At 41.0% G+C, this 22,055-nt stretch overlaps 2 gene segments (V, D, J or C); one reads left to right on the forward strand and one right to left on the reverse strand.

The window, feature by feature from the left end:
• Positions 1-6,235: 6,235 nt before the first annotated feature.
• LOC138209818 (immunoglobulin kappa constant-like) lies at positions 6,236-7,216 on the reverse strand. The segment is given in 2 exon segments: positions 6,236-6,744; positions 7,207-7,216. Coding segments are annotated over 2 exon segments (354 nt in total).
• A 5,543-nt stretch (positions 7,217-12,759) lies between these two features.
• On the forward strand, positions 12,760-15,191 carry LOC138209819 (immunoglobulin kappa variable 3-11-like). The segment is given in 4 exon segments: positions 12,760-12,808; positions 13,002-13,283; positions 14,943-14,996; positions 15,127-15,191. Coding segments are annotated over 4 exon segments (450 nt in total).
• The last annotated feature ends 6,864 nt before the right edge of the window (positions 15,192-22,055 follow it).

Below are 22,055 nucleotides of genomic sequence, written 5' to 3' on the forward strand. Positions count from 1 at the left end.
CTTTCATGAGTTTTTGAATATGATAAATCCTCCAAAAAGGCAAATCACGTTACGTAAGAATAAGAACGTTAAACGTTGAACGTTGAACGTCCAAGAAAATTTTTACGAAATACAATAGGGCTTTCACACCGAAAAAAGTTGTGGGCGGAACATTGCGCAACACCAGAGTGGTGACTGCAGACTGAGACGCTGCTTCTGAAACAAAGCAACGTATTTTTAGGGCCCGAGCACCGAGCATCGGTGCAAAAGCACTATTGTTTTTTGTAAAAATGTTCGTCGTTCGTCATCGTTCGTCTTTAGACGTTCTTTTTCTTACGTAAAGTGATTTTCCTTTTTGAAGGCTTTATCATATTCAAAAACTCATGAAAGTGGAAACACATATGTCTCCCGGAAAAACATTTCGTATTCTAGTGGAGTCGCGAGTGGGCGTGGCCAAACGGCTCGAGAGCGCCCCCTAAAGAGATGCCCCGGCGGCCACATTTACCTAAATTCACGAAATCCGGTGGACACCTGTATCACACCGAGACGCACAAAAAAGTTACATTGCACCGTTATGTCAACTCGACAGGAAGTCCACCATTTTGAATTTAGTCACCATTTTGGAGGATTCTGACACGTTGTACTTTGTCGAACTAGTCCTAAGGATTTTGTCGGACCGACTTGAATGTAGTTTGTATGGATAGAAAACATGTTTGGGATTAAAAGGTATCAAAATAATTCGTTTTCATCGATGTGTGTGCCCGTGAGAGGCGGCCATTTTGAGCGTCTCGCCATGAAACTACGAGTTGCTTTAAATCTTATGTACATGGACCGACCTTCTCCAAACATCACAGGTATGACAACAGCCCCGCCCTGAAGACCCCTGTGGGGGAATATTCGCTCATTGTCAAAGCGCCCCCTGTTGGCCACTGGAAATGACACTTTTCATACTTTCACATTCTACGTTAAGCTGGTTGATCACATGAACGTAAAGCCGGGTCACAATAACCTAAACATGTAGTTGATGATATATTGAGACATTCGTTCGACTTTGTCAATGGGCGTCGCCGTGACGATGCGGCGAAGTTGGATGTCTGGCTGTGACACAGGAAGTTGATGTTTAAGATCAAGGGATGCTTGAAACCTCTCGAAACATGTCACATACATCCTGAAACTAGGCAAAAATAACAACTTCAAGCGGAGATATGCGGTCCCTCGCACGCTGCACGTCAGTTCCTTTATTCCTCGTAAGGTCTTCTCGTGTTGGAGACTGGAGGGAAGGACTGAGGCCATTTGGTGGTCAGAGGGTGAACAGCAGGGACCGGAAAGATCCACAAAAATACAGAAATCACGGCTGAAAGCAGAGAAACAGGCAGAAGGACACGTCAGAAATTTTGAATAAGAACTATTTTCTGTGTTTCATTCCATTTATTTTCTGAAAGATGCAGTTAAATGTGTTGAATTGAATCTAATTACCGAATGATGTCCATTTAATTCGCAGCTTTGAGAAATTAGAATCTGAAGTTGTTTTTTATGCACAATTAAATAATTTACTCCAGTTTCTAAATAATAAACTTCATTCAAATTCAAGCGGCATTTTTTAAGATATCTAAATGTGAACTATGTTTCAATTATATGAATATTGAAGGTATTCCCCAAATAAGTATAAAGTGGTGGCTGAATTTTTTTTAGCCCTTTCAAATTTCTAATTTGCTGCATAAATACAAACAAAAACATCGTAAGGTTTTCACAAGTCCTTAAAGTAAACAGTGAGAACCCAAACAAACAAATTAGATGAAAGAAATTCTATCAAGGTCAAATGTCAAGGTCAAATGATTACTCTGATAAACTGATTGATCCATTTATAAACATCACAAGACTGATAAAAGTCCCTGTTGGAGTCAGTCGGATCATTTCCATAGAGAGCCACTTTGCATCAGCAGCACCATGCTCCAGTGCTCTGGGACACTTTATAGTCCTGAGAGTTTGAACACTGGATGACTGACAGCTGTCCTTCATGACAACAGAAGCCACAGAAATCCTCCTCATCAGAAACATGACTTTGACCTGCGTCCTCATCTGGACTCTCCTCTGCTGCTGCTTCACAGGTAAAGTCCAGAGAATCCAACTCCTCTCCTCTATGAACATCTGTCCCTCTGAAATGAAGCCCACAAAACCGTGACGCTGCTTTATGTTGTTGTCTCTGTATCCTCAGAGTCCAGAGGCCAGGTCACAGTGACTCAGTCTGGAGCAGTGAGCTCTGCTCTGGGAGGCTCCGCCACCATCACATGTACAACCAGTCAGAGGGTAGAACATGTAAATTATTTTAGCTGGTACCAACAGAAAGATGGAGGAGTTCCTAAACTTCTCATTTATTATACTAGCACCAGACAATCAGGGATTTCAGATCGTTTTACAGGCAGTGGATCAAACTCTGACTTCACTCTGACCATCAGAGGAGTCCAGGCTGAAGATGCAGCAGTTTACTACTGTCAGAGTTTTCATGTCATCAACAGTCAGTGGTTGTTCACACAGTGAAAAAGCGTCGTACAAAAACCTCCCTCAGTCAGACTGAACAGAAACTGAACTGATACAGTTCACTGAGTACACACACACACACACACACACACACACACACACACACACACACACTTCATAACATTTATTTAACAAGTCCATGTCCTTTTTCTTTGACTGAAAAATATCAAAAAAGTTCAGTGCCAAAGAATGATCTTGAAATAAATCAAATTGCTTTAACTAAAACAAATAGTTTAGTTCAAAACTTCATTTTTAATTTTCCAACATTAACTTTTTGAACTCTGACTGATGATGACTTCCATGTTTTCTGTATCTGCTCACATGTCCAAAACTTTCAATTATCTGAACTCCTCTGCCTTCAGCATCCCCTCATGACCTGTCACTGACTGACTTTCTGAAATCTGCACATTACAATGATCCAGACATGTAAAGATATTCTAATAAATTCAACCATTAAAATATCATATTACCAAAATTGAAAGACTGAACAAAACTGTCCACAAGTCCAGACTTCCGTACTTCTTTACAGTAAGCGGATGAACAGCCGCCCATTCACATCGGAGGACCAACATATGTCTGAAATGTTCTTCAAAAGTACGTACAAACATCACGTTTAATGCTGATTTTATGTGTTTCAATCATTTTAAATCCATTTTTTTAGGTCAATTAAAAATGTTGAACTCATCAAAAATGATGAAAATAAATTAAATTCATGATTCTAGTCCTGAGCTCAGGATGCAGGACACAAATGATAACAGTCAGGGAGGACGGTGCAGTGAAGGAGGTTTACAAGGAAAAGGTTCAGATGGAGGTGAAGCAGCAGGCTGGATGAAGAACTTTAAAGTCAGCACAGCTTGACGAGCTGGAGGGAGCAGGTGGAAGTGATCGGTTTAAGGAACTGAGGGGGTTGATTGGAGGACGAGGAGCAGGTGAGCAGGAGGGTGTTGGAGACTGGAGGGAAGGACTGAGGCCATCTGGTGGTCAGAGGGTGAACAGCAGGGACCGGAAAGATCTGTTGAAATGTTGAGGACGTGACTGTTCTCAGGGAGATCAGTTAATATTAAACTTTGATGATGAACAATTGTCCCTTGTAATTATTGATATTATGCTAAACACAGAATCTACCTCAGCTTTTACATTATATTTAAATGTGCCCCGAGTGAGGCTTCAACCTAGATTTTTCTGAATAGGAGGCTGATGTTAGCTTCTTTTTGTTCCCTGTTACCGGGGTGGTGCCCTGTGATTTTTTTTTACATATTTCAACAGTTTTTTGAATGTTAATAGTTATATCTGATAATTATTTAAATTACGCTGTTGATAAAATCTGCTGAAACCATGAATGAACTAGTTTATTGTTAAAGAATGGTCTTTGATGAAAATCAAATTACTGTGATTAATACAGATGACCCAGTTCAAAGCTACATAATACATTTAAAAATATATTTTCCAATATAAACTTTATGGACTGTAACTTACTAATGTTACAAAGCTGAATGACTAAAGTCAGGACGGTTCGATAAGCTGGAAGGGAACAGGAGGAAGTGATCGGTTGGAGCAGTGATTGTTCATTGGAGAAAGAGGAACAGGTGATTGGAGGTGTTGGAGACTGGAGGGAAAGTCTGACGACATCTGGTGGTCAGGTGGTGAACAGCAGGGACCGGAAAGATGCTTAGAAATGCAGAGAAGGTCTCTGATGTACCGACCTCAAACCAGCTCACTGCACTCTGCTCTGTAAATATGAGCTGCTAACAGTCTGAAAGGAACATGAAGACAGCAAGAAGTCTGTTTTCTCTCATGTGAATCTGCGTCTGCAGCTTCAGGTGTTTTTCTGCTTTCAACACAGTCATGAGGATTGTTTGCTAAGATAATAAAACACATCAGCAGTGGCTGTCCACAAATTCATGTGTTCAATGTGGTCAACTTTAGCATATGATCAAAATGATTTTATGGTGACCTTGAAGCCGAAAGGTTTTTCTTCACGTAAAAAGAAAACTAACAACAAGTCCATATTAGAGTTGGTCGGATCATTTCCATAGAGAGCCACTTTGCATCAGCAGCACCATGCTCCAGTGCTCTGGGACACTTTATAGTCCTGAGAGTTTGAACACTGGATGACTGACAGCTGTCCTTCATGACAACAGAAGCCACAGAAATCCTCCTCATCAGAAACATGACTTTGACCTGCGTCCTCATCTGGACTCTCCTCTGCTGCTGCTTCACAGGTAAAGTCCAGAGAATCCAACTCCTCTCCTCTATGAACATCCGTCCCTCTGAAATGAAGCCCACAAAACCGTGACGCTGCTTTATGTTGTTGTCTCTGTATCCTCAGAGTCCAGAGGCCAGGTCACAGTGACTCAGTCTGGAGCAGTGAGCTCTGCTCTGGGAGGCTCCGCCACCATCACATGTACAACCAGTCAGAACGTTTATAATGGGAATTATTTAGCCTGGTACCAACAGAAAGATGGAGGAGTTCCTAAACGTCTCATTTATTATGCTAGCAGCAGACAATCAGGGATTTCAGATCGTTTTACAGGCAGTGGATCAAACTCTGACTTCACTCTGACCATCAGAGGAGTCCAGGCTGAAGATGCAGCAGTTTACTACTGTCAGAGTTTTCATGTCATCAACAGTCAGAATGTGTTCACACAGTGAAAAAGCGTCGTACAAAAACCTCCCTCAGTCAGACTGAACAGAAACTGAACTGATACAGTTCACTGAGTACACACACACACACACACACACACACACACACACACACACACACACACACACAAACACACACACACACACACACAAACACACACACACACACACACACACACACACACACACTGACATGGTTCTGTAAAATCACTGTATGCTGATGATATTTTACTATCAACCAATCAGCACGTTTCCTTTCTTTTTCCTCCTCTCTGATTAATCCAGATCCAAACTCAACCAGGAAATGAAAACCTACTTTAACAGAGCGCTGGTCCTCGTTACAGTAAAGATTGTTCTGCTCACACTGAACATCCACAAACAGAGGATCACTCTGCACCGACCCCGGGCCTTCAAAAGCACACACATAATTCCCAGCATCCTCTGCGCTGGCTCGGTGTTGTGGCCAGTCTTCTTTTTGCATTTCTAAACCAAACATTCCCGGCAGTTTACAGGAAGTTTCACATCTTAGAGTCCCACTCTGTCCTTCTTTCACACTTTCACACAGCCAATCAGGTTGTTTAAGAATTCATAGAGGCGGTGTCAGGTTTCAGAGGCAGGTATACCTGAGTATCGTCAGCATAGAAGTGTGACGCAATCTTGGTTGTTTTAAACAGAGATCCAAGAGGTTGCATTTATAAACATATAAAACAGAATTGGACCCAGTAGGTTCTCTTTTATAGGATTTGTGTTCAAATCTGAGGATTTCATGTTCATGCAGAAATATATGAAATTCCTTCAAACTTTCTAGCACCACTGTATGTGCTGTGATGAGAGGCTATTTTACTTTTCTCATGTTTTACATCTTTTGTGAGATTTTAGATTCATTTAACAATCATTGTGAACTTTTCAATTCTGCCCACATAATTCTTGGTGTTATTACAGAGTTAAATGAGCTCTTAGATTTTTAATATAATCACTAAAAAATATGCTTGACCATTACTTTATTATTTGGAGAGTTTAAGTGGAATAAAACATCTGATGAAAGAAATCTTTACTTGGAAACATTTTTGATTTGAAGACAAAGATCTTTATTTCACTGAAAACATGAACAACTGTCATGATGAAGAGGAAAATGAAACTATTTGAATCTTTATTTAGTCACATCAAAGAAGGAAAGACAGAGTTCCAGATTGAGAGCAGTATCAGAGTGAAACCAGTATAAGAGTCTCAGTGAGGCAGGTCAGGACTGGGAGCACTGGTCTCTCCTCAGTGTCTCTGAGATGGGAGTCTGGGAGCCCCGGGTGGCCTCACAGGTCACAGAGCCCACCTTCCCCCACTGGTCTGCAGGGAGCCTCAGGGTGCTGCTCCAGCTGTAGCGGCCGTCCTTCTCCAGCACAGCGAGGCTCCTGCTCTCCTCCCAGCTGATGCTGCTGCTGCTGCTGCTGCTGCTGCCGTCCACCTTCCAGGCCAGACTCCAGTCTGAGGGGAAGCCCTTGTTGGCCAGGCACATGAGGGTGGCCTTCTCATTCTTCTGCAGCTCCTCCACGGAGGGGGGCAGCACCGTCAGGGTGGGACGAGTATCACCTAGGAGACACCACTCAGGTTAGAGGACAGGAAACTCACTTGGACACCTTCACTGGGAGACAGTTCATTTTGTCCTTTAAGGAGTTTCAGTCAGATGTTTTTTCTGCTCCACCAGTCACTCACTCACACATTGTTTCACTTCCCTTTAAGAAGCATCTCATGCAAATCAGCACAGAGAGAATCATCGTACAGTTTACACTGAAATATGTCAAACTACTCTGAAAATAAAAGAAGCAGATGTGGAAAAATTTACAATCAAAGTTTTTCTGAACATCATCGTTAAAAGTCTGAACGACATGTTAGTTTAAAGGATTTATTGGAAACAACAACAGGAAAGAAACTCACCAACATAAAATGTTCTACATGTGGATTTTAATCGTTATTTAACTGTTTAAATTAGTTCAAACTAAATTTGAAACCATATTTGACACGATAATAATATAGATGATTTTGCTAACTTACAAATACGCATCTTTATCTTCAATCTGTCCACTTTTACTGATAGAATTTGTATTCAACCTAACAACAGTTATTGTGCTTGAAAATCACAAAATAATCAGAGGAGGAATAAAGTTTTATCTTTTCTACACATCAAGTTCTTTAAACTTCAGTCTGACAGTGAAAATGTCAAAAGTTTAACTGAGTTATCGGCACCATGATATAAGAAGACAAATACAAATATAAATTCAAACATTGCTGCAACCAAAAAGTTTCATTTTCCATCAAACACTAAACAAACAATACTAAAATTAGTTTACTATTTCCTTTTTAGTGTTGAAAAGAGAATAAACTTACTTCCAACATCCAGTCTGGTTCCTCCACCAAAAGTCCACCACAGTGATACAAACTCATTGAACCGCCGTACAAAAACCTCTGACTGTAGAGAGACACGGCTCTCTGACTCTGAAACACTGAACTAAACCTACAAGCCTCCACATGCAGCTTTAACATGAAAACCAGAAATAAATATTCATCATTTGAAAAATTCTAATTTTTTATATTCTTTCAAATTAGTTTTTAAACTTCCATTTCAAAATCAGACGTCAGAAAATCATACATGTAAAAAAATAAATTAAATTGAAAGATTTTTCATCTGACGTTCTGAGCAATTAAACAAAAAAATTAATTCAGTGACACATTCGTTCACAAAATAAAACAGCTTTAAGTTGTACTTACTTCCAATATCCAGTCTGGTTCCTCCACCGAACGTGTACCACAGTGATACAAACTCATTGAACCGCCGTACAAAAACCTCTGACTGTAGAGAGACACGGCTCTCTGACTCTGAAACAAACAAACTCACCAAAACAACTTACTACTTTTAGACATTTGTCAGCTGATAGGAAAAACGAAAATAACAGTGTAACAAAATATGAGAATTTATCATTTTGTTTTTAACCCCAATTCAAAAAAAGTTGGGATGCTTTGGGAAATGTAAATAAATAAAGAACAGGTTGATTTGCAAATTCCATAAACACACTTTTAATTGAAAATGGACCAAAGGCAACATAACAACATTCAAAGTTAGAAATATGTTCTCATTTTGAATTTGACAGGGTCATATTGTCGAATGTGTTGCATCAGCTCTTCTTTTAACAACACTGTGAACATTTGGGAACGGAGGAGATCAGTTGCTGGAGTTTTGAAAGTGAAATGTTATCCACTTTGATCTGATATAGAATTTGAGCTGATCAACACTTTGGGATCTCCTTTGTCATATTTTTCTTTTATTATGCACCAATTGTTTTTCAGTGGGTTACAGGTCTGGGCTGCAGGAAGGCCGGTTTATCACCCGGAGTCTTCTACTAGAGAGCCATGTAGTTGTAATATGTGCAGAATTTGGTTTACCATTGTCTTGTTGAAATAAGCAAGAATTCTCCTGAAAACATGACGTTGTTTGGATGTCAGCATATGTTGCTCCAAATCTAGTATTTATCCTTCAGCATTCATGGTGCCTTCCCAGACTAGTGCGTCCCTGCATCATCACAGTTGTGGCTTGTGAATTGTGTCCTGTTAAACAGTTTGGGTGGTCCCTCTCCTTTCTAGCCTGGAGGACACAGTGCCCATGATTTCCAAAAAGAATCACTCATTTTGATTTGTCTGACCACAAGACAGTTTTCCAATTCACCTCAGAGAAGGAGTCTGCGAGTCTGGATCATGTTTTTATCTTGTTTCCTCTTTGGAGAGTTTTAACCTGAATTTGATGATGCAGAGATGAACTGTGGTCAGAAACAACAGTTTTCAGAAGTGTTCCTGAGCCCATGCAGTGATTTCCACTACAGAATTGTGTCTGGTTTAAATGCAGTGCTGCCTGAGCGCCCGAAGATCACCACCGTCCAATATTAGTTTTCAGCGTTGTTCCTTGTGTCCAGATATTTGTCTGGATTCATTGAATCTTTTAATAATATTATGAACTGTAGATGATGAGATCATAAATTCTTGGTAATTTTCCATCGAGGAACAACTGATTGATAAATTTATAAACATCACAAAACTGATAAAAGTCCCTGTTGGAGTCGGTCGGATCATTTCCATAGAGAGCCACTTTGCATCAGCAGCACCATGCTCCAGTGCTCTGGGACACTTTATAGTCCTGAGAGTTTGAACACTGGATGACTGACAGCTGTCCTTCATGACAACAGAAGCCACAGAAATCCTCCTCATCAGAAACATGACTTTGACCTGCGTCCTCATCTGGACTCTCCTCTGCTGCTGCTTCACAGGTAAAGTCCAGAGAATCCAACTCCTCTCCTCTATGAACATCCGTCCCTCTGAAATGAAGCCCACAAAACCGTGACGCTGCTTTATGTTGTTGTCTCTGTATCCTCAGAGTCCAGAGGCCAGGTCACAGTGACTCAGTCTGGAGCAGTGAGCTCTGCTCTGGGAGGCTCTGCCACCATCACTTGTACAACCAGTCAGAACGTATATAGTTCTAATCTTTTAGCCTGGTACCAACAGAAAGATGGAGGAGTTCCTAAACTTCTCATTCATTATGCTAGCACCAGATATTCAGGGATTTCAGATCGTTTTACAGGCAGTGGATCAAACTCTGACTTCACTCTGACCATCAGAGGAGTCCAGGCTGAAGATGCAGCAGTTTACTACTGTCAGAGTTTTCATGTCATCAACAGTCAGTGGTTGTTCACACAGTGAAAAAGCGTCGTACAAAAACCTCCCTCAGTCAGACTGAACAGAAACTGAACTGATACAGTTCACTGAGTACACACACACACACACACACACACACACACACACACACACACACACAAACACACACACTACATATAACTTGATAAATATAATCACCTCAAACATATTTTGTTTCAGAACTACAGATTAGAAGTTGAACCTTTAACACATTTATTTCAGAGATCAACTTTAAATGAAGAAATTAAAATTTCCAATTCATAGAATAAAAAATTCCACACGAGGAAAACTGAAGTTGTTTGAACAGAAATATTTCTTATTTAAAGTCAAAGTGAGGATTTATGTTTGTTGTCTTCATGTAGGCAGGAATGACTTCAAACTCAGGCATCATTATTGATAGAACAGGAAGGACTTTTATTCAACACTCAACTTCCTTTTTAAATCATAAAACCTTCAAAATAAATGTTTTGAATGTTCTCAAAAGGGTTGAAACAGATTTTAATTAAACAGAAAAAGATGGATTATTTAAATCTAGAGAATTTATTTAAATTGCAGCATCTGTATGTCAAATATTTTTACAAGAACAAAAAGACACGAGAAAAATGGAGAAAATATTCAGAATAAATTTCAGTGCAACCAGATTATTGATTGATTTTAACATGATGTCAGTCTGTTTGACGTGAAGCCTTCACGGATGTTGAAAGTATTTAATATTTCAAATATCACACAAACACAACCCACAACAACAGGTCACATTAACAGAGGCCTGTTACTGTGTCCTCTATGAGTCACACCTGTCCAACAATCCTGCTGTTTAATCAGCACCTTGATGTTCTACACCTGTCAGGTGGACGGATGATCTCAGAAAAGGTGAATCGATCACTGACAGGAATTTAACAAACTTCTGATCAAAATTTAATAGAAATAAACTTTTGTGTGTATTAAAGAAATCTGAGATTTTTTACTTGAACCAATGAAAAATGTGACAAAAACTAACACCTTGTTTTATCTATGTTTGAAGAGGGAATTTAGAAAATATACATTTTTAATTATTGTCTTGTTAATTTCCCTCAAAACAGATTCATTATTAAGACGCGAGAAACTGTAAGAACAACATACAACAAGTTTTAACAACATTAAAATGAGTAAATACATGAACAATCTACCTTCCTTTAAACTGACTGATTCATTGATCAACTCACTGAAACTATTTCAATGAAACAGGAAGCTTTCTGAAATAAGATTTACCCTGAAGAGGAAAACTGAATATAAAATCTGACAAAATGTGTTGACATTTTTTTCCAATCAATCCTCTGATAAACTGATTGATAAATTTATAAACATCACAAGACTGATAAAAGTCCCTGTTGGAGTCGGTCGGATCATTTCCATAGAGAGCCACTTTGCATCAGCAGCACCATGCTCCAGTGCTCTGGGACACTTTATAGTCCTGAGAGTTTGAACATTGGATGACTGACAGCTGTCCTTCATGACAACAGAAGCCACAGAAATCCTCCTCATCAGAAACATGACTTTGACCTGCGTCCTCATCTGGACTCTCCTCTGCTGCTGCTTCACAGGTAAAGTCCAGAGAATCCAACTCCTCTCCTCTATGAACATCCGTCCCTCTGAAATGAAGCCCACAAAACCGTGACGCTGCTTTATGTTGTTGTCTCTGTATCCTCAGAGTCCAGAGGCCAGGTCACAGTGACTCAGTCTGGAGCAGTGAGCTCTGCTCTGGGAGGCTCCGCAACCATCACATGTACAACCAGTCAGGACGTTTATAATGGGGATTATTTAGCCTGGTACTAACAGAAAGATGGAGGAGTTCCTAAACTTCTCATTTACTCTGCTAGCAGCAGACAATCAGGAATTTCAGATCGTTTTACAGGCAGTGGATCAAACTCTGACTTCACTCTGACCATCAGAGGAGTCCAGGCTGAAGATGCAGCAGTTTACTACTGTCAGAGTTTTCATGTCATCAACAGTCAGTATGTGTTCACACAGTGAAAAAGCGTCGTACAAAAACCTCCCTCAGTCAGACTGAACAGAAACTGAACTGATACAGTTCACTGAGTACACACACACACACACACACACACACACAGCATCGCTGTTTTTACCTTCAATTAATGAATATTCTTTGTCTACTATTAAAATCCAATGTTTATGTCCAAGTTCTTTTTCAGTCAGGAAGACTCAACCTTTGACAGTTAAAGAAAAAGAAGGTTTGTCATGACCTTTGACCTCTGCTTCACACTAGATCACAGCTGGTTCAACCACCTCCACATGAAATAAAATCTTAAGCCACAGATCCACATCAGAAACCATCATTAAAGATGAGCCAAAGAAAACCAACACACCCCTGAAAGCTCAGAAAATATGACTTTAAATATTCCCATTCATGAAAAATAAATAAAAACCCTGTTAACTGGAGTCATGTTCAGAACTTGTGGTTGGACTCTTGTAGAGCCGGTGATGTGAGCTCCTCTGCGGCAGCATCTCCTCACATCACTGGTGAATTGCGTGACATGTCAACATTACACACCTGAACACGTCCAGGCTGCGTTTCTAGAACTGATTTTTGTCACATTTCCCACCTGGAACAACAGAACCAAACTGTCCAGCAGCCAAAGTGAACTACTCAGAAGATGGTTCAGTGTCCTCTCCATGTGAAGGTGTGAATATGTGGTGTGCTGCTCTGAGCAGTGAGGGGGAAACAGCTGGATGTGTTGAGGACAGCTCCGGCTGACTGACTGTGTGTTTGCATACGTGTCCTGCCTCTCTGCTGCGGGACGTTAAGAGCTCGGCGTCCATCGGCGTCTGTCCAGGTCTTTCAGAGCCACCGACACCGCCGGCAGCACCGCGATGACGTCACTGCCTCTCCTGCTGGCCACCCTGGGGCTCCTCGTTCAGGGTGAGTCTCTCTTCTGCTTCAGGATGCAGCCGGGTTCACCACAGCGACGCTCCGCTGGGATGGAGAACCAGTGAAACCTTCTTCCATCCGTTCTCCATGTTCAAAGAAACCATCCTCTTCAGTTTTGGACGCCGGTCGTCTTTCTTGGAGCTGGATTTGTCTCCGTAACGCTTCTCTGTTTTCATGATTTCAGGTTCATCGGGGGAAATCGTCCTGACTCAGTCTGCTGGATCTCAGTCTGTTGCTCCAGGACAGACTGGCTCCATCTCCTGTACAACCAGTTCAAACGTTAACACATGCCTCAACTGGTACCTTCAAAAGGACGGAGAATCTCCCAAACTCCTGATTTATTCTGCTACAAACCGTCAGACTGGAGTTTCAGATCGTTTTAGTGGAAGTGGATCTGGAACCAGTTTCACTCTGACCATCAGAGGAGTTGAGACTGAAGATTCAGGAGTTTATTACTGTCAGCAATGTAGCAGCTTCCCGTTCACACAGTGAAAAAACATCGTACAAAAACCTCCCTCAGTCAGACTGAACAGAAACTGAACTGATACAGTTCACTGAGTACACACACACACACACACACACACACACACACACACACACACACACACACACACACACACACACACACACACACACACACACACACACACATTTCATAACAGGTATCTAACATGTCCATGTCCTTTTTCCATGACTGAAAAGCGTCAAAAAAGTTCATTGCCAAAGAATGATCTTGAAAGAAATCAAATTGCTTTAACTAAAACAAATAGTTCAGTTCAAAACTTCATTTTTCATTTTCCAACATGAACTTTTTGAACTCTAACTGATGATGACTTCCATGTTTTCTGTATCTGCTCACATGTCCAAAACTTTCAATTATCTGAACTCCTCGGCCTTCAGCATCCCCTCATGACCCGTCACTGACTGACTTTCTGAAATCTGCACATTACAATGATCCAGACATGTAAAGATATTCTAATAAATTTAATAAGTTTTTACATAGAATTAAAAGCATTTTTCAAATTAACTATCTGACTTAGAGTCCAAAGTATCAACTGTAAAACATGACCAGAGTAGTGAGTGACCAAAGGAAGAAATTAAAGAGTGATAAAACTGACCATACCGGCACATTGTTTTGTTTTTATTTTACTTTTTTTCCATCCACTTCACAGCACTGAGACTTCTCTTGTTTTGGTCTTTCATGACATCCAGTTGGACACAGACAGTGCCAGAGTTTCAGTCTGAGTATTACTGGAATATCAGCGCTGCATTGGATGCAGTTGACATCATATTTAACTGGACTGATTCGTAAACTGGATGTGACCTCCTGGCACAGTATTAAACTGATTTGAATCTCACTGAGAGAACAGGGACGTCATTGTGTCTATTTTTAATTATAATTCGAACAGAGAAAAATGACATGAGGAGTTCCCCAAGGCTCCTTTCTGGGGCTTCTTCTGTTCAGCATCTACTTGCTCTCACTAACTTATATTGTAGAAAAAGAACAATATATTCCCATAATTATGTAGATGATACACAAATTTATGTAAAAATATCACCAGGGGAGTATAATCCCATAAAAGCTCTGAGTAGCTTCTTTGAAAAAATAAATGGTTGGATGTGTCAGAAGTTTCTTCAATTATATAAAACAGAAGTAATTGTTTTGGAGAAAAAGAAGAATGATGAAAGGTCACCACTTATCCTCAGTCTGTAAAGTTAAAAGCATAGACCGTATGTGAAAGTGGACTTACCTTCCAAGTCTGAAAATTAAATCAGTGTGTAAGTACCTCAGTGTTCCTAGCTGCAGTTCTACCAAAAGCCACTAGAGGCTGGCCTCCAAACGGCTCTAGTTCCAAAGACTCCGACTGAAATTCTCTCATTAAATAAAAAGTCAAGAATCATTTTTCTCCCACGTGAATTATGCAGTTTTGGAACATTTTCATGGTGTGATGTGTGAAGCCGATTAGATTCCCCGATTAAAAGTTTTGCGAATATTTTTGAATAGATTTGACTGTCAAGTTACTTCTCACTGTGAAGCAACTCAACCAGTACACAATGAAAAAAAAAGTCTCTTTTGGACTTTGTTTTTTTAATTTTGGTTTGTGGCTGTGTCTTACCCTTACAGGGACTCGCCTTGGGAGGTCTCACCCTCTGTCAATCCAGTGTGTTTCCTTGGCGGGTAAACCGTGAACCTCATGTGTTACCTCGACGGGTAAACTGTGAACCATGTGTGTTGTGTTACCTCGGCGGGTAAACCGTGGACCATGTGTGTTATATTACCTTGGCATGGCTTGAACCCGTGTCTTCAGGAGGTCGTTTCCAGCTGGGAGTCAGCGTCGTAGACCGAAGGACTATCTTTGGCACTGGAGAATGAGTCATAGCCAGAGAAAGTGTACCACGGAGTTCACTCAGAGCTTCCAGAGACTCAGCCGACAGTCTGGTTAACTCAACAGGTAAAAGATTCTACTTCACCAAGGTTGATATTGATGGTTCAGATTCCACCTGTTGATGGTGATTCAACTTTTAGTGAAGTTTAAACGTTTGGGGAAATTGAAAATGTTTTGCATTCACAACACATTACAGGAGGATATTTAATACCACACCAGACCCCCTTGAAAACATGTATATCTACTATCCAAAGAATGTCTGCGGCAATTTTGGTCGCATTTGAATGAATATTTGTGGATGGTGGAGTTATAGGTTGCAGTGAGCCAAAGATTTGTCACAATGATGCCTCACTCCTGGGAAGATTGGTGTCGCAGTGGTCAGCATTGCTGCCTCTCAGCCACAAGGTTTGGGATTCCATTTCCGCCTTTTGTCATGACTCACAAAAAAGGACATTAGTAATTTCTGACTTTGAAAATGCCAGTTATTTTTTTAACAACATGCTATAGCCTGACTTTTGGGTCACTTTTTGTCCACGATGTCACTGGCACACACATCGACGAAAACAAATTATTTTGATAACTTTTAATCCCAAACATGTTATCTATCCATTGACCCTAAAGTCAAGTCGGTCCGACAAAATCCCTAGGACTCGTTCGACAAAGTACAACGTGTCAGAAAATGGCGACTAAATTCAAAATGGTGGACTTCCTGTCGAGTTGACGTAACAGTGCCATGTAACTGTTTTGTGCGTCTATGTGTGATACACATGTCCACCGGATTTCGTGAATTTAGGTAAATGTGGCCGCCGGGGCATCTCTTTAGGGGGCGCTCTCGAGCCGTTTGGCCGCGCCCATTCGCGACTCCTCTAGAATACCAAACTTTTCGACGGGAGACATATGCGTATTCACTTTCATGAGTTTTTGAATATGATAAATCCTCCAAAAAGGCAAATCACGTTACGTAAGAATAAGAACGTTAAACGTTGAACGTTGAACGTCCAAGAAAATTTTTACGAAATACAATAGGGCTTTCACACCGAAAAAAGTTGTGGGCGGAACATTGCGCAACACCAGAGTGGTGACTGCAGACTGAGACGCTGCTTCTGAAACAAAGCAACGTATTTTTAGGGCCCGAGCACCGAGCATCGGTGCAAAAGCACTATTGTTTTTTGTAAAAATGTTCGTCGTTCGTCATCGTTCGTCTTTAGACGTTCTTTTTCTTACGTAAAGTGATTTTCCTTTTTGAAGGCTTTATCATATTCAAAAACTCATGAAAGTGGAAACACATATGTCTCCCGGAAAAACATTTCGTATTCTAGTGGAGTCGCGAGTGGGCGTGGCCAAACGGCTCGAGAGCGCCCCCTAAAGAGATGCCCCGGCGGCCACATTTACCTAAATTCACGAAATCCGGTGGACACCTGTATCACACCGAGACGCACAAAAAAGTTACATTGCACCGTTATGTCAACTCGACAGGAAGTCCACCATTTTGAATTTAGTCACCATTTTGGAGGATTCTGACACGTTGTACTTTGTCGAACTAGTCCTAAGGATTTTGTCGGACCGACTTGAATGTAGTTTGTATGGATAGAAAACATGTTTGGGATTAAAAGGTATCAAAATAATTCGTTTTCATCGATGTGTGTGCCCGTGAGAGGCGGCCATTTTGAGCGTCTCGCCATGAAACTACGAGTTGCTTTAAATCTTATGTACATGGACCGACCTTCTCCAAACATCACAGGTATGACAACAGCCCCGCCCTGAAGACCCCTGTGGGGGAATATTCGCTCATTGTCAAAGCGCCCCCTGTTGGCCACTGGAAATGACACTTTTCATACTTTCACATTCTACGTTAAGCTGGTTGATCACATGAACGTAAAGCCGGGTCGCAATAACCTAAACATGTAGTTGATGATATATTGAGACATTCGTTCGACTTTGTCAATGGGCGTCGCCGTGACGATGCGGCGAAGTTGGATGTCTGGCTGTGACACAGGAAGTTGATGTTTAAGATCAAGGGATGCTTGAAACCTCTCGAAACATGTCACATACATCCTGAAACTAGGCAAAAATAACAACTTCAAGCGGAGATATGCGGTCCCTCGCGCGCTGCACGTCAGTTCCTTTATTCCTCGTAAGGTCTTCTCGTGTTGGAGACTGGAGGGAAGGACTGAGGCCATTTGGTGGTCAGAGGGTGAACAGCAGGGACCGGAAAGATCCACAAAAATACAGAAATCACGGCTGAAAGCAGAGAAACAGGCAGAAGGACACGTCAGAAATTTTGAATAAGAACTATTTTCTGTGTTTCATTCCATTTATTTTCTGAAAGATGCAGTTAAATGTGTTGAATTGAATCTAATTACCGAATGATGTCCATTTAATTCGCAGCTTTGAGAAATTAGAATCTGAAGTTGTTTTTTATGCACAATTAAATAATTTACTCCAGTTTCTAAATAATAAACTTCATTCAAATTCAAGCGGCATTTTTTAAGATATCTAAATGTGAACTATGTTTCAATTATATGAATATTGAAGGTATTCCCCAAATAAGTATAAAGTGGTGGCTGAATTTTTTTTAGCCCTTTCAAATTTCTAATTTGCTGCATAAATACAAACAAAAACATCGTAAGGTTTTCACAAGTCTTTAAAGTAAACAGTGAGAACCCAAACAAACAAATTAGATGAAAGAAATTCTATCAAGGTCAAATGTCAAGGTCAAATGATTACTCTGATAAACTGATTGATCCATTTATAAACATCACAAGACTGATAAAAGTCCCTGTTGGAGTCGGTCGGATCATTTCCATAGAGAGCCACTTTGCATCAGCAGCACCATGCTCCAGTGCTCTGGGACACTTTATAGTCCTGAGAGTTTGAACACTGGATGACTGACAGCTGTCCTTCATGACAACAGAAGCCACAGAAATCCTCCTCATCAGAAACATGACTTTGACCTGCGTCCTCATCTGGACTCTCCTCTGCTGCTGCTTCACAGGTAAAGTCCAGAGAATCCAACTCCTCTCCTCTATGAACATCCGTCCCTCTGAAATGAAGCCCACAAAACCGTGACGCTGCTTTATGTTGTTGTCTCTGTATCCTCAGAGTCCAGAGGCCAGGTCACAGTGACTCAGTCTGGAGCAGTGAGCTCTGCTCTGGGAGGCTCCGCCACCATCACATGTACAACCAGTCAGAACGTTTATAATGGGAATTATTTAGCCTGGTACCAACAGAAAGATGGAGGAGTTCCCAAACTTCTCATTTATTATGCTAGCACCAGACAATCAGGGATTTCAGATCGTTTTACAGGCAGTGGATCAAACTCTGACTTCACTCTGACCATCAGAGGAGTCCAGGCTGAAGATGCAGCAGTTTACTACTGTCAGAGTTTTCATGTCATCAACAGTCAGCATGTGTTCACACAGTGAAAAAGCGTCGTACAAAAACCTCCCTCAGTCAGACTGAACAGAAACTGAACTGATACAGTTCACTGAGTGCAAACACACACACACACACACACACACACACACACACACACACTTCATAACATGTATTTAACAAGTCCATGTCCTTTTTCTTTGACTGAAAAATATCAAAAAAGTTCAGTGCCAAAGAATGATCTTGAAATAAATCAAATTGCTTTAACTAAAACAAATAGTTCAGTTCAAAACTTCATTTTTAATTTTCCAACATTAACTTTTTGAACTCTAACTGATGATAACCTCCATGTTTTCTGTATCTGCTCACATGTCCAAAACTTTCAATTATCTGAACTCCTCGGCCTTCAGCATCCCCTCATGACCCGTCACTGACTGACTTTCTGAAATCTGCACATTACAATGATCCAGACATGTAAAGATATTCTAATAAATTCAACCATTAAAATATCATATTACCAAAATTGAAAGACTGAACAAAACTGTCCACAAGTCCAGACTTCCGTACTTCTGTACAGTAAGCGGATGAACAGCCGCCCATTCACATCGGTGGACCAACATATGTCTGAAATGTTCTTCAAAAGTACGTACGAACATCACATTTAATGCTGATTTTACATTTTCAATCATTTTAAATCCATTTTTTTAGGTCAATTAAAAATGTTGAACTCATCAAAAATGATGAAAATAAATTAAATTCATGATTCTAGTCCGGAGCTGAGGATGCAGGACACAAATGATAACAGTCAGGGAGGACGGTGCAGTGAAGGAGGTTTACAAGGAAAAGGTTCAGATGGAGGTGAAGCAGCAGGCTGGATGAAGAACTTTAAAGTCAGCACAGCTTGACGAGCTGGAGGGAGCAGGTGGAAGTGATCGGTTTAAGGAACTGAGGGGGTTGATTGGAGGATGAGGAGCAGGTGAGCAGGAGGGTGTTGGAGACTGGAGGGAAGGACTGAGGCCATCTGGTGGTCAGAGGGTGAACAGCAGGGACCGGAAAGATCTGTAGAAATGTTGAGGACGTGACTGTTCTCAGGGAGATCAGTTAATATTAAACTTTGATGATGAACAATTGTCCCTTGTAATTATTGATATTATGCTAAAAACAGAATCTACCTCAGCTTTTACATCATATTTAATGGTGCCCCGAGTGAGGCTTCAACCTAGATTTTTCTGAATAGGAGGCTGATGTTAGCTTCTTTTTGTTCCCTGTTACCGGGGTGGTGCCCTGTGATTTTTTTTTACATATTTCAACGTTTTTTGAATGTTAATAGTTATATCTGATAATTATTTAAATTACCCTGTTGACAAAATCTGCTGAAACCATGAATGAACTAGTTTCTTGTTAAAGAATGGACTTTGATGAAAATCAAATTACTGTGATTAATACAGATGACCCAGTTCAAAGCTACATAATACATTTAAAAATATATTTTCCAATATAAACTTTATGGACTGTAACTTACTAATGTTACAAAGCTGAATGACTAAAGTCAGGACGGCTTGATAAGCTGGAAGGGAACAGGAAGAAGTGATCGGTTGGAGCAGTGATTGTTCATTGGAGAAAGAGGAACAGGTGATTGGAGGTGTTGGAGGCTGGAGGGAAAGTCTGACAACATCTGGTGGTCAGGTGGTGAACAGCAGAGACCGGAAAGATGCTTAGAAATGCAGAGAAGGTCTCTGATGTACCGACCTCAAACCAGCTCACTGCACTCTGCTCTGTAAATATGAGCTGCTAACAGTCTGAAAGGAACATGAAGACAGCAAGAAGTCTGTTTTCTCTCATGTGAATCTGCGTCTGCAGCTTCAGGTGTTTTTCTGCTTTCAACACAGTCATGAGGATTGTTTGCTGAGATAGTAAAACACATCAGCAGTGGCTGTCCACAAATTCATGTGTTCAATGTGGTCAACTTTAACAGATGATCAAAATGATTTTATGGTGACATTGAAGCCGAAAGGTTTTTCTTCACATAAAAAGAAAATTAACAACAAGTCCCTGTTGGAGTCGGTCGGATCATTTCCATAGAGAGCCACTTTGCATCAGCAGCACCATGCTCCAGTGCTCTGGGACACTTTATAGTCCTGAGAGTTTGAACACTGGATGACTGACAGCTGTCCTTCATGACAACAGAAGCCACAGAAATCCTCCTCATCAGAAACATGACTTTGACCTGCGTCCTCATCTGGACTCTCCTCTGCTGCTGCTTCACAGGTAAAGTCCAGAGAATCCAACTCCTCTCCTCTATGAACATCCGTCCCTCTGAAATGAAGCCCACAAAACCGTGACGCTGCTTTATGTTGTTGTCTCTGTATCCTCAGAGTCCAGAGGCCAGGTCACAGTGACTCAGTCTGGAGCAGTGAGCTCTGCTCTGGGAGGCTCCGCCACCATCACATGTACAACCAGTCAGAACGTTCGTGTTTGGAGAAACTACCATCTTTTAGCCTGGTACCTACAGAAAGATGGAGGAGTTCCTAAACTTCTCATTTATTATACTAGCACCAGATATTCAGGGATTTCAGATCGTTTTACAGGCAGTGGATCAAACTCTGACTTCACTCTGACCATCAGACGAGTCCAGGCTGAAGATGCAGCAGTTTACTACTGTCAGAGTGAACATTACATCAACAGTCAGTATGTGTTCACACAGTGAAAAAGCGTCGTACAAAAACCTCCCTCAGTCAGACTGAACAGAAACTGAACTGATACAGTTCACTGAGTACACACACACACACACACACACACACACACACACACTGACATGGTTCTGTAAAATCACTGTATGCTGATGATATTCTACTATCAACCAATCAGCACGTTTCCTTTCTTTTTCCTCCTCTCTGATTCATCCAGATCCAAACTCAACCAGGAAATGAAAACCTACTTTAACAGAGCGCTGGTCCTCGTTACAGTAAAGATTGTTCTGCTCACACTGAACATCCACAAACAGAGGATCACTCTGCACCGACCCCGGGCCTTCAAAAGCACACACATAATTCCCAGCATCCTCTGCGCTGGCTCGGTGTTGTGGCCAGTCTTCTTTTTGCATTTCTAAACCAAACATTCCCGGCAGTTTACAGGAAGTTTCACATCTTAGAGTCCCACTCTGTCCTTCTTTCACACTTTCACACAGCCAATCAGGTTGTTTAAGAATTCATAGAGGCGGTGTCAGGTTTCAGAGGCAGGTATACCTGAGTATCGTCAGCATAGAAGTGTGACGCAATCTTGGTTGTTTTAAACAGAGATCCAAGAGGTTGCATTTATAAACATATAAAACAGAATTGGACCCAGTAGGTTCTCTTTTATAGGACTTGTGTTCAAATCTGAGGATTTCATGTTCATGCAGAAATATAGAAAATTCCTTCAAACTTTCTAGCACCACTGTATGTGCTGTGATGAGAGGCTATTTTACTTTTCTCATG

This window comes from Embiotoca jacksoni, unplaced genomic scaffold, assembly GCF_022577435.1.
Source record: "Embiotoca jacksoni isolate LCO1_2020_lvr unplaced genomic scaffold, fEmbJac1.0.p SCAF_41, whole genome shotgun sequence".
NCBI lineage: Eukaryota > Metazoa > Chordata > Actinopteri > Embiotocidae > Embiotoca > Embiotoca jacksoni.